Below are 17,456 nucleotides of genomic sequence, written 5' to 3' on the forward strand. Positions count from 1 at the left end.
GTCATCAAACCCAATACTCTACCTAGTGTTCCACCTAGCTACCCATACTGTCAACTAATAAATGATAATATTTATAAGAAATTACTGATGCTGAGGCAACCTTGAGAAAAAGAAGGAAGGCATTATAAATGTTTTTAAGAATAATGTGAAGTTATTTTGGGGGACTTCAGAGTAATCCATTTAAGGATATTAACAAATGCATACTAAGGATATTCCATGTTTACTGCCAGACTTATATAGTATCATATATTCATCTAATACAAAAACAGAATAATACCTTAGTATTGAACTTGATCTTCCATAAGGGGAAAATAATGTAATGACAAGAAATGAAGTAGTAGAAAAATTTTACTATATACACAAGAAGATATGAGTTCCTCCTCTTACTTTGTGGAAGTAGAATAGAAACTCTTCAGAGAAAACTTATTTGCTACTAATGAAATGCTCCCATTTCATTAAAGGCCTGTGATTTCATTGTGTATTTAAATTTCAGGTGAAAAAATTTCCTCTGACAATTCAGGTCTATGACTTCTATGCAACTTATAGACAAAGTTTAAGTCATCTGCCCTGGATCACTTGGTTAGTATGTATCAGAGATAAGTTTTGAATCCAGATTTTCAGTGTTTGGAGGCCAGCTCTCTACTATACCAGAATACAATTTTTATACTTACCATATAATCAAATCAAATCAAATATCTCTTCTGTTTAATCGCTCAGTACATCTCAACTGCTAGCAGATGGGATCTGCTAACTCCTTGTATATAGACTGGAATATGCTAAATTCTTGGTTTGAGACCATCAGTATTTATTTTGTCTTTACATTCTCCAGTATTTCAGTTCAGTCTCTTGTATCATTCTTTAATTTTATTTCCCCTTCCCTCCCCGGGGTTCCCTCTCATCCCCCATCAAAAATATCAACTATTTAAACCCTCTCTTTAGTTAAGGATTCCTTATCAAATCTTGCCAATCAGATGTCACCAATCTGTAGTCAGAATAAAATTTTCTGGGGAATGTAACCCCGGGAATTTTTCTCTTGGCACAAAGCACATTGGGAAATATAGTTGAATTCATCTGAGGAAAATTAAAAATCCATAGATCTTGCAAATTATTTTGACTGCTAAGAAATATCTATAAGCACATATTATAAATATCATTTTTTGCTTGGAATATATAACAATCACAGGTCTTTTAAAAAAAAAAAACTTTTTTGGACAATAAGAAAAATGGGAAATGAAGTTCTATTGGGCTTTTTTTAACCTACAATAATGTGGAGCCAATATATGGTGATAGGATCAAGTTGTCATTGAGAATAGTATCACATCTCTGAGTACAGGTGATAAGAATCTTAAACAGGGATAATTATAGGCAAGATTGGACCTCAGACAAAATTTGTCTGTCACCTTTCCATTTTCATAAGAAAAACCCCAGATTCAGCTTCTGATAATCTCAATAACTTATTTTCTCATTGCCTTGCCCTCAAGTATTTATCCTATGGAAATTGATTTGATGAATATATTCATAATGATGACAATAATAACAATATTTATGAAAGCTCTGAAAGTATTTCTAGAAGATTTCTATAGAAACAAACTTAAATGATATAATTTCACATCTTACAAGATAGGGATAGGCTAATATTTTTGAAAGAAGAGTCTCTTCAATTAAGCACTTAGTAGTAGAATTAACATTAAGTAGCATTCTATAAAAATGTCAAGAAATGTATCTGTACCTTCATATGCCTTCCCTGTCTCATTTCCTCCATAACTAACATAAGCACATGCATTGATTTTTATACCCAAGTCATAGAAATAAATATGCAAATCTAGTAAAAAGTATTTATTTTCTATTTTCCAGTATGCTCCAATACAAAAGTACAGTTTATTAGTAGTACATTAATGAACTTAAACATCTAAGTGACTGTTTGTCACAAATATTAATTTACATTTTACAAACATCCACCAAAACAATTAAAAATGAAATAAATATATTTATAGTTTAACTTTCTATTTTCATTGCAGTTTTTCATATTTATAAAATATATAACACTTTTAAATTTTATTTTCAAAAACAAATTTAAGTGTGCAAATGAATGATAGGGTGTTTTAAATTTTTTCAAGAATAGAAATAAATTAAAAAGTCAAGATCTTGGAGGCATGAAATAGTAATTCTTTAAGAAGGCCTGTTAAGGATAATGATGTTCGTAGAAACTCAAGGGCAGTGGTTCTAAACTATGAAAGTGTTTCCACTTACCTTAAAAAAACACAAGACTTTGCTTGTACTTTTTAAGTTTCTTCTGCCTTCTGCCTTCTGACAGTAGACCTGAATTAATCATTATGATTACTTTTTTCAAGGCCAGTGCAGTGTGGGCTTCTTTAAAATTTTAGGATTTGACCTCTAAATTATAGTAGTGGAAAGAAAGGATTATATAAGAACTAATGAACACAACTCTCTCTAAAGTACAATTCTCTGCTGACATAGCTAACAGGGAATTAATGCAGTTTTTCAAGTAGTTGCTGAATGGAAATCCAATGAAAACATATTTTCAAATTGTAAGTTAGAAACACTTCTGAAACATGAGCAAGGAAAGATTTCTTTTTTCCACATAAAAACTTTGGCAAGATATTTTGATGTTAATACTTAGGTGATATGTTCTTTTTTTCTCTTAAATATTAACATTTCCTCCAAAAAATAAATATCCTTTGATAGCTCCTAAAATGGCATATCCTTTAAAAAAAAAAAAATTCTATAGCTAAATGCTAAATGGAAAAAATAAAATAGAAGTATCCCAGAGAGCAAACCATATTACTGTATAGATATTAGGAAGGGTATGAAGTGATACTTAAACCCCTTCTATGCTAGATAATGCTTCAAAATGTCCCTTTTAGATCTGAAGTATGTACACTATTGTACAAAGAGGAGGACTTAAAAGTATTTTTATAATGCAAAAAAACTCCAAGGCACTGAAGGGGTTAACATTTGTAATGTATATTTAGGTGCCTGAAGGTTCTACTATTCAAGTGTTGTATTACATACAACTGTAGATGTCTCTAGGGATTGTAATAAATAAGTTTCATGCAGCTAAATCTAAATTATATGGGAATATTGTTTACCTGCTCACTATTTCATCATTTCTAAGAATTCTCATTCATAAATTTTAAACAATAATAAATAATAGTACTTAACATTTATGTAACAAAAGTAAAATGAAATTATTAATTGTCCAATGAATGGAATTAAAATACATTTTCTAATATGAATGATGGTAATCATGTAACATAATTTTGCCTTGTGACTTATTAAAACATCAATAATAAGAATATGGAAAGTGTTATGAATTTTAGCTCAAGGTATTTTTTGTATTCTAAATTAGGAAAAAAAATGTGTGCATGAAATGCATGTATATTAATAGGTCAGCATTTATAGGGAATATTTTTTGTAGTTTTTAATCATCAGTTTTCATATTATGGGATACAAATAACATTTTTTATACACTTCTCATTTGAGTACTAGACTAGGCAAAAAATCAGTAATCTAGTATCCAGTGAGTTTCACAATGAATTGCCCATTCATTTTTTTCCTTTTTAATCACAATTTAAAAAGGTTAATGTTGATGTTCCAAATTAGTTTTCCAATATACTAGTGCTTTACATTGAAATTATAGTATTACAACAGTGGAATTTTTTGCTTCCTGTAATAGTGATTCCTTATTCCCCATAGGCCAGTTCTCATACTATATAATAGTGCACATGTTTACAAAACTCAACATAAGTTTGAGGCAATGGGGATAGGTCAGAATCAGTGCTTAAATATTTGGTGGATTTCTACTCTACCCCTACAATGCATACTACCCAGTTGTCCGTAATTGGGCCTATGAAGATTGCATTTATGAAGACTTCAATATGATTATGTTTGTCTAAAATTGGCTATTTTGATAAACTGGGAACATGAAGATGCCAATTCTGCCATTTGCACAAGAATAGGACAGCTTCTAGTGAAGTGAGCTGGTCACTGTGAATCAGTTTTGCCACCCACAGAGATTCAAGGCTAGCTAGTCTTACTAACTGACACATCTGATGTGTCACATCTTGTTTCTCATTGAAATCCTAGAGCCTCTGTTAATAATGAAACTCATTAAATTAGTTTGCTGGTAAATGTTTAACAACTGGCTCTCCAAAAACATCCACATATGATATACTTAAGTTTAATCTGAATTATTAACATCATCTCCATTGCTTTCTTAATGAACCAAATAGATAAACCTCAATTTGTAACATTTGGCAATTTCTTATGTTTAAATGTTCATACTCATTTTAACAATTATTTCTTGAGATCTCATAGGAATTCCAGCACTTCTCTGCTTCATTATCTAGATTTCTTAAGCCCCACTGCTTCTAGAGTTAGAGAAAGCTTTTTATAGAATTATCCAAATAGAGAATCTGACCCTATTTACATGAATATGAAAAATATCAGATTTGGCTTTCTTTTTCTAGTTGAATCCCATCATAATTAGAACCAAAAAAACTGTGTCAGTGTACTCTTGCCTCACCCTGACTCCTGAAAAAAGAAAAAAAAGATGTAGTTCTCAGAATAATTTTATACTTACTCATTGATACTTTGAAATCTAAAATAGAAGATTAAATAATATCTCACAAAATATTTTCTCATTCTATTGTATATTTGATTTTGAATACTTTCTGTCTTGGTGAAAATTAATTTTTAGGTCACAATTTTATATGATTTGAAAAAAGTTAAAAATTAATGTTGACATTTAAGACTTTTTACTTTTTTATGTCAAATATCACCAATATACCTTAGTTAAAAGATATCATTATGAATTTTCAGATGGAAAAAGGATATTAATAAATATAGAGCATATTTCTATCTCAGCTTTTAGAAATTAAATAATTACTTCTGCCTCAGATCAAATCCACAAAATTTTCCCGGCTGACCATTTATAATTCAATTGAATTGTGACTGGTAAACTGATCTGGTCTCCTAAATATATATACAAAAAAAAAAAGTATATGCAAGTATTTTGGTTGATAAGCTCAAATCAACAACCATTATTCAGCTACCTGATAATATTAGACTAACTAGCTTGATTCCCAAATGGTTGTTCTATGCAGAACACCATAAACATGTGCTATGTAATTTGAATGTTCTAGCCATTCAGAATTAAAACTAATAAAAATAGAACTACAGAAGAAAATATAACATGTTGAAATTGGGTTATTCATGAAGGTTACTTTTTATCAATAACTCAAAAGATATTTTCCAATAAATTTCATTAAATTATGATTGCTTCACATTTAGAACCTTTGGAAAGTATGCTTCCTCATATATGTATTGGAAAGGTAATTTTGCACACCTTACATATGTATGAGAAACAATAACCACATACTTAGAAAATATTTTCATAACTAAATTCTTCAAGACATAAAACATTTAGATCGCATGTCAATTATGGCATACATTCCAAACACACTCAACATACTATTATTAGACCCAAACCTTCAAAGAGCTAAGGCAGAGTGGTTTAAAAACAATATCAAAAAATTGAAAGCAAAGCTCACCATTGCCTAATAAGCAACAACTGACTGTTGAATTCAGTGATATCCTACAGTAAATGAGTTATAAGAAAATGCTTTAAAAGTGGAAAATTCTACTTTCTTTGCTGGTTCTTCTTGGTCCTTAGAAATGTTTGCCATTCAGCACATTTGAGAACCATTCAGGAATAAAATAAAATAATCACTAGTTACTCATATTCATAAAATCAATGGAAACAATAAAATATGAATGTAAATTTCATGTACTCTCTATAAATAGAGTTCTGGTTTAAACTCTCTTTTAAGGGAGCCTTCTTTGCTTTAAAGAAAAGATTTTCCATCTTTTTTCAATATTAGGTCACACACACATAGTAAACATTTTGTCATATTCACAAGCGTGTGTTTGTGCAAAATTAATTTGAAAAAAAAAATGAGGGGTGAGGCTTGAATATTCATACGATGCTCCCAGTAAAGCCATAGCTTAGAACCAAGAAGATGGTCCAGGGTATTCAAGTAGTGTGTTTTTGAAATCTGACCAGTGGTAGAAGCACTAACTATTCCAAATTTACAGCTCCTCCATTTTTACATTCACCATGAGTCAAAACATCAAGAATATACAATACATTCTTGTATTATGAGCAAGATGCAATCTTCAGAGAGTGAAATGTCTGTAAGATAATATTGTTCTATCTTCATAGCTTACTTATTTCATTTTCCTCTAATAGTGATATTATAAAGTAGCCATGCCATTGAACTAACAAATCCCTGGCTATAAGACTGTTTTGTAAGTAAATCTGAGTACCTGATTGATTAATCAAATCTGAATGACAAAGACTCCCTCTCCTGTTTTCTCTTATATATTCTAACCTTTTTAATAATGAAAATTTCATTGGGTCACAGACACTAGGCTATTTCAATTAGGTCAATAAAGTACATTAGAATAAAAATAAATTTCCCCACAATAAAGATAGAAAAAATGAATACCAAATCCAGTTACATTACATATAACTAAAATGATGTGTATTTCATTTTCAATCGGCATTAAGGCCTATGTCTGGAAAGTTATTACAGCAGTGATCCAAGAAGTCATTTCATATTTTGTCTGTGATGAATCAGCATGATTATCTGTTACAGATGGATTACAAAGGACTAAAGATAAAACAATGAGAACAGAATGACAGTGTTACATACACTATGGAGCAGGGGTATAGGTAAAAATTTATAATAAGAATTAAAGTGCTTTCTTCTTTGAGGAGATATTTAGACAAATGTTTTTCATGCTAGTCTCCTTGTAGCCATAGGGATCTGTCTTTTTCTTGCTTTATGTCACTTATAATACATAGTTGGGATATTGTTCAGATTCAGGGTCTAGCACATTGTCATAAAAAATAACCTGGAAACAAGAAAATGACCATTCCATTTGTAGTTTCTTATTGGGCAGTTGAAAATTTTATTCCATATTTGTGTTTCTTCATGTTATTAATTCTTTTGTCTCTACTTTTGCTTAAAGTGGTAGGTTGGTACAAATAGATCACTGTAAAAGCATATCGATCCTCTGCTGGGTTTTCAGCTAGGGTTATTTACAGATGTCTTGCAGAACTGAGAGTAGTTTGTGATCCATTGGGACATTTCTTTTGCCAAAACTGCAGTATGAACTTGTCTCTTGGATTAGTGAATTTGTGGTTTTTCCAGGGTCTGTAGTGATGAATATTTGTACACAGTTTATTTGTGGCAGTATGAAATATTGGGTATCAAGTTGTATATTTTACTTTGCCAGTAGCAGCAGAGGAAGCAGAAGTAGAAGCTGAGGCAGAGGCCTGGTTGCCTAAATATAAAGGGTCCAAACAAGCTACTTTGGCAGCAAAGAAGGAATGAATACAATGGAGAACAGCAAACAGATTGGAAAACTCCAGCTCCTGAAAGGAAAAGCAGAAACCAGGTTACATGAAAATAAGCCAGCCACTGATTCTTGAGAAAATTCACAATAGCAGTGAATATATCTGGATATCAAGCCAGGAACAATGATTGATTATATTTAAGATATAAAAACTACATGTATTCTACCAGTCTTAAAAAAAAACAAAACAAAAAACAAAAAACTAATTCTATATTTCATTCTCTGCAGCTCTGCAAGCTTATTTCAACTAATGGAGGAAAAGAAAATTAACATGTATAGACTATAGTTTCCTAAGTTACTTATTTATTAATGAGCAATATATGGTATTAAATCGCCAAGTTATAGTATTATTAAAGTGAATTCTATTTTGGGATGAGTAAATTTCACAGTCAGAAAGGCTGAGTAGTTGGGTTGAGGCAATAAGTCCACCAATAGTGCTAAAGAGAGCACCAATCCCTTTCACACTCTGAGGCTGCTTGTACAGAGAACCCAAACCCATGACATTTTCATTAAATTAGACTTTTTCCCTGAAATGTCAAAAGTAATGCTTTTTGGAAGAAAGGAGAACAAGGAAACTAAATGATCTCCCTTCAAAGCCCAGTAATTTGGCCCCAGGGTATGGTACCTTCTCCAATTTGCCATTATCATAATCTTTTTTTGTTGTGTACGTCTATGTGGAAGACTTTTTCTATTGGGTTTCAAGACAAGCTACACCATTTATAGGGCAATTCAAAGACAGAAGTTAATATATTAGCTTAAAGAGAGCTCAATGTGAGCAGTTATTGAGTGCTAGTCATAGAGTTAAGAAGACCTGGGTTCTGCTTAGGGTTGAGGAATACCCTCAAACATTTTCTGGGGCACTTGGGTAATATGATTCTGGTCAAGACACATAACTTTTCTCAGCCTCAGTTTTATAACATTGTAAAATGGAGGTAACAATAGTAATTAAGAGGATTGTTGTGAAAATTGTGGAAGCATAGTAAAATGATTTTTTTTCATTTCTCTAGAAATGCTAAAGATAGTTTTTCTGATGACTAATTTTCTAAAATGGCCTTTCCAGTCTTCAGGTTTAAAGGTGGATTACTGAGGACAAAAGGGCTTTCTAGGTAAAGTAAGCTATAACCAAAATTTGAACAAAGAATAACTCATGTTCCTTTTAGATTATGCCTTCCTCACCCAGGAAGTAATTGAGCTCTAGATCTAGCTAAGGGCTGTGTTTTTTTTTTTTTTCCTTATTTCCTGAACTGTTTGATTCTATGGCCCACTTTTCTCTTTTGAGAAAGGATTTAAGATACTGATATCAAGAAAAGGTCCTTTGTTTTATTCCTGGAAAACACTTTGAGAGTATAGTCTAGGGAGGAAGGAAATAGTGTCTAATTTTGGGGGGATGTTATTACCACAGACTGTATTCTAATATATTATAATGATTTTCTTGTTCAAAATTCTCATTAAATATTATTTAACATGATCATGCTATAGAAAATCCTGTCTCAAGGTATAGAAAGACTATGTCATTTTGGAAGCCTTTTACACTAGGTTAAAAATGCTTAGATATTAGATTACTATTAAATTAAATGTAATTCTTTTGGTAGTCTTGTGCCTATAGTACAAGACAGAATATTTTCTTCCAGAATCAAATGAGATAGTATGTGTATCCAGCTTTGCAACACTACCAACATGGAAGCTACAGTACTAAAGGGCTATAATGATGATGACTTTGTCACATAATATCATCAAGATCAGTGTTCTTGACAAAATTTGAGGTTGGACTAGATTGTCTTAGATTTTGTCTACCTTTCAATCTTATGACCTTTTAAAGATTTCATGGAGTTTTAGAGCTAAAAAAAGACCTTAGAGAACATATATTTTAAAATCCCTTACTTCTCTGTGAAAACTATATTTAGAACAAAATAAATGCTTTACACAAATTCACATAGACAATGCTAAGTCTCAGACCCCTGTCTCCTGACTATTCCATCCAGTGTTTCTTCTTTTATATCAAATCTGCCTTTGGTTAGCATTTTGCCTTACCTAACATTCAGTAAATCAGTTTACATTATTATTGGAGCAGACCTTATGACATCTTTTGTCATGGTTTTTGTTTTATGAAGCTGGAATTTTATCAGTGTGGGGAAGTTCTGGTATAGATTTGTCTTCAATTGCAGCACATCAGGAGCTAATCTGTACTTTGTAGTTTTAATTATCTAGCCCTTTTAGATGTTAAGTGACTTGACTGAATATCAGTGGCAGAACTTGAAAACAGACTTTCTCTCCTTAAGACAAGCCACAATGGCTGGCTGCCTCTCGAGGTTCTGCATGCTTTACAATGCACTATATAGAACTACAAAGGAATCAAATGGCATCATTGATGTCACAGATAAACAGAGTACTACAATTAAAATGAGAAAAAAGAGAGATTACAAATACACTGTTTGCAACTGTAAACTCTTTTCTCCCATCCACTTATCACTCCAACCTAGCATGGCATTTGTTTTGTTCCCTCTCTCTTTGGATAGCCCAGTACCCAGCATTTTGCATAAAGTTAGGGATACTTCAGGGGTTCCATCTCACTCAGCATGAGCATTATAGTCTGTCTACTTTCTTTTCTCTGGTTAACCCCCAATCTTTTGCATTCTGGCTTCCAACCTTACCAGGTAAAACTGCTCTTTCCAAAGTTATCAGTGATCTCCCTGGAAATTCTTTTCTCAATTGTCTTGTCCATTCTATGCTACATTTAGCATGACTGGTCTCTGTCTTTGCTGGATAATCTCTCTTCTCCAGGTTTTGTTGACATTCTAGTCTTTTTTTCCTACCAGTGTAATTCTTCCTTCTTAGTCTCTTTTGGTAGTTTATAATCCATATCATGCCACCTAAATGCATTTAGAAGTATTCCCCAAGGCTGTCCTCTGAGCTAACATCTTTACACTCTTGTTTGGGGAACCTTATCAACCCACTAGAGTTTGATTATCAATTCAGATGACTCCCATTCTTAAATAACCATCACCTTAATTCAAACACTTTTCATTTCTTACCTAGATTATTGCACAGATTTCCTATCCCAATTGGTTTCCCTGAATGAAATCTCTCTTCATTCAATTCCATTCTCCTCCAGACTACCAAAGTAATTTATATTAAGCATAGATCCCTAGATGTTATTCTCATCAATAAAATCTACAAGCTTCCTATTATAACAGGATGCTCAAACCAAAATAATTTCTCTATTCCTTAGATATAACATTGCAGAATCTCTCAATTCTGAGCTTTTTCATGGGCCATCCCTCATTACTGCGATGCTGCCTACTGCATCTTTATAGAATAAATCTTTTTCAAGATTCAAGCAAAGGATGACAATACTATCTATACTGATCTATTTATTTAGGACTATATCAATCAAAGTCCCAAGAAATTATTTTACTGACCTAGAAAAAAATAACAATAAAATTTATTTGGAAGAACAAAATGTAAAGAATTTCAAGGGAATTAATGAAAAAAAAAAAAAAAAAAGCAAATGAAAATGGCCTAGCTATGTTGTGCCAAAGTTCCCTTTTAATGTCCTGACCCAGTTTCTCCAATTGTCCTATTTAGTTATTCTGCCTCAGGTTATAACCTTTCCCCCTTAATATTTGATGAGATAAAGATCTACCTCAGTTGCTCTGCTCCAAAACCCCAGGCTATAATCATTCCCTCTTAAATGGTTGATGAGATGAAGGTTTTATATCTTTAGGTTATAGACATTCCTTCTTAAAGTTTGACAAGATAAAGGTTTATCTATTTTAAATGTCATTAGGATATCAGTAACCTCCCTCCATTGTGTCATTCTAGGGGCCTCCCCCACCATTAGGTTATCCCCATCTTCTCCCCCATTATGTCATTGTTCTTGTTATCTTATAAAAAAGCTTGCTGTGCCAATACTCTGGGGTGGATTCTTTGAGATGATAGTCTTGTCTAGCCCTGGGACCAAGATCCATCTCTCTCCATTTAATAAACTATTGAATTGGTCTCTAACCTCTGTCTTGCTCAGTTTCTTTGGCATTACAGCTACACCAGATTTAAACTATGTTATAAAGCAGTGGTCATCAAAACCATTTGGTGCTGGTTAAGAAATAGACTAGTTGATCAGTGGAATAAGTTAGGTTCACAGAACAAAATAGTCAATTGCTTAACGACTTAGTGTTTGACAAATGCAAAAATCCCAGCTTTTGGGATAAAAATTTACTATTTGAAAAAAACTGCTTGGAAAATTGGAAAGGAGTATGGCAGAAAGTAGGCATTGACCTACACATAACACCATATACCAAGATAAGATTGAAATGGGTTCATGATCTAGACATGAAGAATGATGTTACAAAGAAATTTAAAGAACATAGTATAGTTTCCCTCTCAGATCTGAGGAGGAGAAAGGAATTTGTGACCAAAGAAGAGCTAGAGATCATTATTGATCACAAAATAGATAATTTTGATTATGTACAAACAAAACTAATGTGGACAAGATTAGAAGGGAAGCAACAAACTAGGAAAATAGTTTTATATTTAAGGGTTCTGATAAAGGCCTCATTTCTAAAATATATAGAGAACTGACTCAAATTTATAAGAATTCAAACCATTCTCCAATTGATAAATGATTAAAGGATATGAACAGACAATTTTCAGATGCAGAAATTAAAACCATTTCTAGTTATGTAAAAAGGGGCTCTAAATCACTATTGATCAGAGAAATGCAAATTAAGATAACTGAGCACTACACACCTCTCAGATTGGCTAAGATGACAGGAAAAGATAATGATGAATGTTGGAGGGGATATGAGAAAACTGGGACATTGATACATTGTTGGTAGAATTGTGAATGGATCTAGCTCTCCAGTGATCTGGAAAGCAATTTGGAACTATGCTCAAAAAGTTATCAAACCATGCATACCCTTTGACCTACCAGTGTTTCTACTGGGCTTATACCCCAAAGTGATCTTAAAGGAGGGAAAGGGATCCACATGTGCAAAAATATTTGTGGCAGCCCTTTTTGTAGTGGCAAGAAACTGAAAACTAAATGGATGCCCATCAATTGGAGAATGGCTGAATAAATTGTGGTATATGAATATTATGGAATATTGTTTTTCTATTAGAAATGACCAGAGAGATCTGGAAAGACTTACATGAATTTATGTTAAGTGAAATGAGCAGAACTAGGAGATCATTATACACGGCAACAACAAGATTATACAATGATCAATTCTGATGGATGTGGCTCTTTTCAACAATGAGATGATTCACATCAATTCCAGTTGTGGAGTGATGAAGAGAGCTATCTACATTCAGAGAGAGGACCATGAGAACTGAGTGTGGGCCACAACACAGCATTCTAACTCTTTGTGTTGTTGTTTGCTTGCATTTTGTTTTCTTTCCCAGTTTTTTTTTTTCTTCCTTCTTGATCCATTTTTTGTGTGTGTGTGTGTGTGCAGCAAGGTAACTGTATGAATATGTATACATATATTGAATTTAACATATTATTTTAACATATTTAACATGCATTGGTCTACCTGCCATCTAGAGGAGGGGGTGGGGGAAGGAGGGGATAATTTGCAACAGAATGCTTTACAAGGGTCAATGCTGAAAAATTACCCATGTATATGTTTTGTATATAAAAAGTTTCAATAAAATAAATTAAATTTAATTTAAAAAGATTCAAATAACTATTATCTTCTATGGGAAGACTTTCCTAAACTTTCCAAAATGCCTTCTCTCACTAACTATATTTTATTTTTGAATTTACTTCTTATTTTTCTGTTTACTCTGCATACACAATTACATGCATGCACATATATATGCACAGCACATATATACATTCATACATTCATATTCACAAGGGTATAACTATCCATGCATTTATATTTATATACATGAATGTATATAGACAAATACACATATACATGTGTGTGTGTTAGTGTGTGTATTATATGTGCTTGCTTACACAGGGTTCCTTGAGAGTAGGGATAATGTTAAGGACTATGTCTAGGTGAAGGGGTAGATCAATTCTCTGAGACCCTCAACAGTTGTGATTCATAAACTTGAAGGAGTGACAAAGCAGCCTTCACAGATGTTCCTTGTGCATTGGGAATGAAATAAATTGGAGGCAAGAGAGAAGAGGAGAGAGGTCAGACAATGCAACTGCCTCTCAATCTCCTTGTATTATCATCATCCTCTCACACGAAGAGATCCATTCTACAGGTCTGAGTTAGACCTCCAGTAGCCACTGGCAGGTGGCTCTCATGTGATAATTACATTCTTTATTTGTATTTTGTATGTTCACAGCTTAGCCCAGAGTAGATACCTAATACATGTGAATACATATTAATTTATTAAAAATAAGTTGCTTTTTTCTAGTATTCTGTTTACTGCTCAGAATCTGGTCCATTCACAAATAATTTGTGCTTATTTACAAATCACCCACCCCCCCAAAGAAAAAAGAAAAAAAATTGAAATTGAATTAAAGGGTGATTTGCAATTAATTGAAAAAAATCAATAAACTTTCAAAAAATTATTAATGCCAGACTGATTGCTATCTGAAATCAGTCTTTGAATCACAGGCATTGATGAATGAAGCATCCATCTAAAAAGCTTGACCAGATAAGGATGATAAAGTTGGTCATGTATCTGAAACCTATATTATATGAGATGTTCAAGGCAATGAGGCTGTTTTAGCTGCAGCAAAGAAGACTGAATGGAGATATTATAGTTGGCTTAAATTCTCCAAAATATAATAAATAAAATGTGGAAAACTAATTAAATTTATTTTCTGTAACTTTAATTGAATTGCTTTAAATCAGATCACCATCTTTCTGAGAACTTGTCATGTGGGAATATTCACTGGGAAGGTGACAGGGGAAGTGGAAGGAAAGAAATTGAAAAATACAATCACATGTGATTTTTTAGAATCTTTTCTATAGTAATGTTAAGGACACCTTTCACTTAATGACAACTGAAATTTATATGAAGATTTAAAGGTTCCAAAATAATTTACATAAATTATCTTATTTAAGCTCAACTTTTTGATATCCTATGGGTTCCACAAATATTACTTCCCTATTTTATAGATGAGACCAGCAATCTTCAGAAATAACTTTGCCACAGTTACACAGTATCAAACAGCAAGATTCAAATCCAGTTTGCATTAGGCTACATTTTTAGTATAAAATGCCATATTTTCTCTCAATATCATATAGCTTCTTACACATTTATAAGTGACATTTAAATTCAATTATGTTATATTTCATCTTGCTTAAAACTACAAAAAAATTATCATCTACAAACTGTTTCTTTCCTACTTTTTAAAGATAAAAAATCTAAATTTGAGAATCAGTGTTGGATAAGCATTAGAGGTATGTGGGAGATGATTAATTTAAATTCCTGGTTTACTTCCAATTAGTAATATTCAGTTGAGTTTAATTCCAAAGGGAGAACGATTATTATTGCTGCACTTGTCTTTTGTAATATAGTTAATCAACCTTGTGAGTCCACTTGTTTAACCAATGCTTAAGGAGCAAATGACCAAGCCTGATATGATGAGATAAGCAACCAGGGGAAGTCCCCACTCACCCTTTACCCCAACCCTATCCTGCTCCCACTTATTTTGGATTGTTTCTCCACCCTTATTATCCCTTCTCTAGAGACATAGCCCTGTGGCACTTGGTCAACTGATCCTATGAGCACTTGAACAATGGATGACCCTATTTCCACATTGCAGGAACTGCCTGAAAAACTATTTCCCAACCTATTGTCCATCATGGGACCAATGAAAGACCATATGTGAAATGTCAAAATAAAGATCTACCAACCAAAAAGACTAAATGTTTTACTTTACCTCTTTTGGATTATCTGGGTAGCAAGCACTTTAAAACTAAGACTTTAAAGAAAGGTGATATCTCAGATCATAAGGAAGGTCAGAGGACAACTTCATCAGAGAGAGCCTTAATAAAGCAGAAATTTCTTCCTCAGCTTTTTTACTGCAATTTATACAATTTTAGACCTCATAGATATTTTGTTTGAGTAAAGATCTCTATTCTGGTCTTCCTTCTTTTATACTCTTATTATATTACCATGAACAAGTCTCTTCATTTTTTAATGATTTCATGTAAAGGGAATCTATAAAAAATTGTTTGTCCTAATTCAACATTAAATTTCAGGTCCGGATCTCTCATCCCTATCCACATTGAAATCTCTATCCTTGTTTTTTTAATAGTCTAATATTAGAACACCATGCCTTTGATAATAAGAAAATAATGACTCCACCCTTCTGCATAACTCATTCTGTGAGATACACCTACCTAGTAAGAAGTATATTCAAACTCCTCTACTACTTAATAGATAAGTATTAAGGCAAAAGTTCCAAATCTTTCTTGAATCATGGTACTTTAAAGGCTCAGTATTTTTTTTCAAAGCTCCCTTAGGCCAAAAGTTATACCTAAGAGTCTATTAAGCAGTTAGGTTCAAACAACTCCATAATCTATACACTAAAAGCTCAGTGGTCATTAGAAACAAATGGATAAATTGAAAGAAATAACAATATTTTTATTACATTCTTAAATATAGTTATTGACTAAAAGGATGAATGTGCCTATTGAGCACTATTAAACTTTTTAAATGAGATTGAATACTCCTACCCTCATTTCCTTTTCTACAAAGATTATTTTTATTGCAGCTACCAGAGACCAGGTTTGCAAAGTTACAACCTTGCAAAGAAAATGATCTAAAAATTGTAGACATAGCTTAAAGCAAAAATAATAAAAAAATAACTCAAACATTGGTGAATATAACAGATGTGGAACACTATTGTGTTTCCCTTGAAAATCTAAAATAGGAGCAGCTAGGTGGTACAGTGGATAGAGCATCAGCCCCGAAGTCAGGAGGAGCTGAGTTCAAATCTGCCCTCAGATACTGTACACTTCTTAGTTGTGTGACCCTGGGCAAGTCACTTAGCCTCGGGGGGGGGGGGGATATATGTATATATATATATACATATATGTATATATATATATACATCCAGAGATACTAAGTACACAATTTGAGCTTGTAATTATTAGAGAGTTGTTGAAGTAAATAATGGTAAAGTGCAGATTTGACCAATATTATACAAACAGTAATTGCTGGAAGTTATGACCCTAAATGTAGTAATCTAATAAATACATTGCTGAACAATCACTACTGATCTTGCTTTTACCATTGTAAGGGTCACAGGAAGAGGAGGAGTCATGCACTCCACAGTCAGGAAGTTAATAGAGTCTTTGAAACCCTGAGATCCCCGGATGTGATTTGCTATGAGCAAACAGGGACCGTCTCGTGAGTGGGAACTCTGGCCACATTGAGATTGCATCATCAATGGGAAGTGTCTCCTTCTCTGACTGGCTGTGAATATGACCTCATAGATCCTATTTAAGCAATGGGATAAGGAAGTAGGTCCTCTCTGACCTGGTGATCATTTGGGAGTCAGCAGAAGGTCATCAAGAGGTAAGCTATGAACACATGAATAAAAGACCTTGAGCTTGCATGTGTCTGTTTTCTAGCATGCTACTATGTATCTAAACCATTGTTCTTATGAATGAAACAATGGCCAGAGATCTCTTAAGATCTCAGACAGAAGTAAGCTTGGTAAAATTGGTTTAAGCACTGCAAAAGACAGTGACTGGAGATTCTCTGAGGGCCTGGGAATTTGGAGAGATGGGCAATAGTAAATGCAGAGTAGTACAAGGGTGTTCACAAATGAAGTGAATGCCTAGAGTAAGTATTTACATACCATATGTTTAGATTTGTATCTCTTCTAGAAATCTTTTAACTATATCCATTCCAAATGTGAATGATTCTTGGTATAAGGAATTTTTTCTTTCTAAATACATACAAGTGTGTTCCACTTCTATGGTAATAGGAAGGGAAGAGTTAGAGCATTTTTTTCAGCAAAGAAAATGCATTCAATTCCTTTTATAATGCTGAATTCTAAGTAACAAAAAAATTAGCTTCACTAAGGAGAG

The 17,456-nt window shown here is 32.9% G+C and overlaps 1 protein-coding gene across 2 annotated transcripts in view; it reads right to left on the minus strand.

The window, feature by feature from the left end:
- Positions 1–4,713: 4,713 nt before the first annotated feature.
- SNTG1 (syntrophin gamma 1) overlaps positions 4,714–17,456 on the minus strand; it is a 786,808-nt gene continuing 774,065 nt past the window's right edge. For both annotated transcript variants that reach the window (XM_031946419.1, XM_031946418.1), the window contains one exon: positions 4,714–7,462. In XM_031946419.1, the coding sequence (XP_031802279.1) occupies positions 7,298–7,462 (165 nt within the window). In that variant the 3' untranslated portion in view covers positions 4,714–7,297. The remainder of the gene's footprint in view (positions 7,463–17,456) is intronic.

The sequence above is a fragment of the Sarcophilus harrisii genome, chromosome 1 (genome assembly GCF_902635505.1).
Source record: "Sarcophilus harrisii chromosome 1, mSarHar1.11, whole genome shotgun sequence".
In the NCBI taxonomy this organism is placed as follows: Eukaryota; Metazoa; Chordata; class Mammalia; order Dasyuromorphia; family Dasyuridae; genus Sarcophilus; species Sarcophilus harrisii.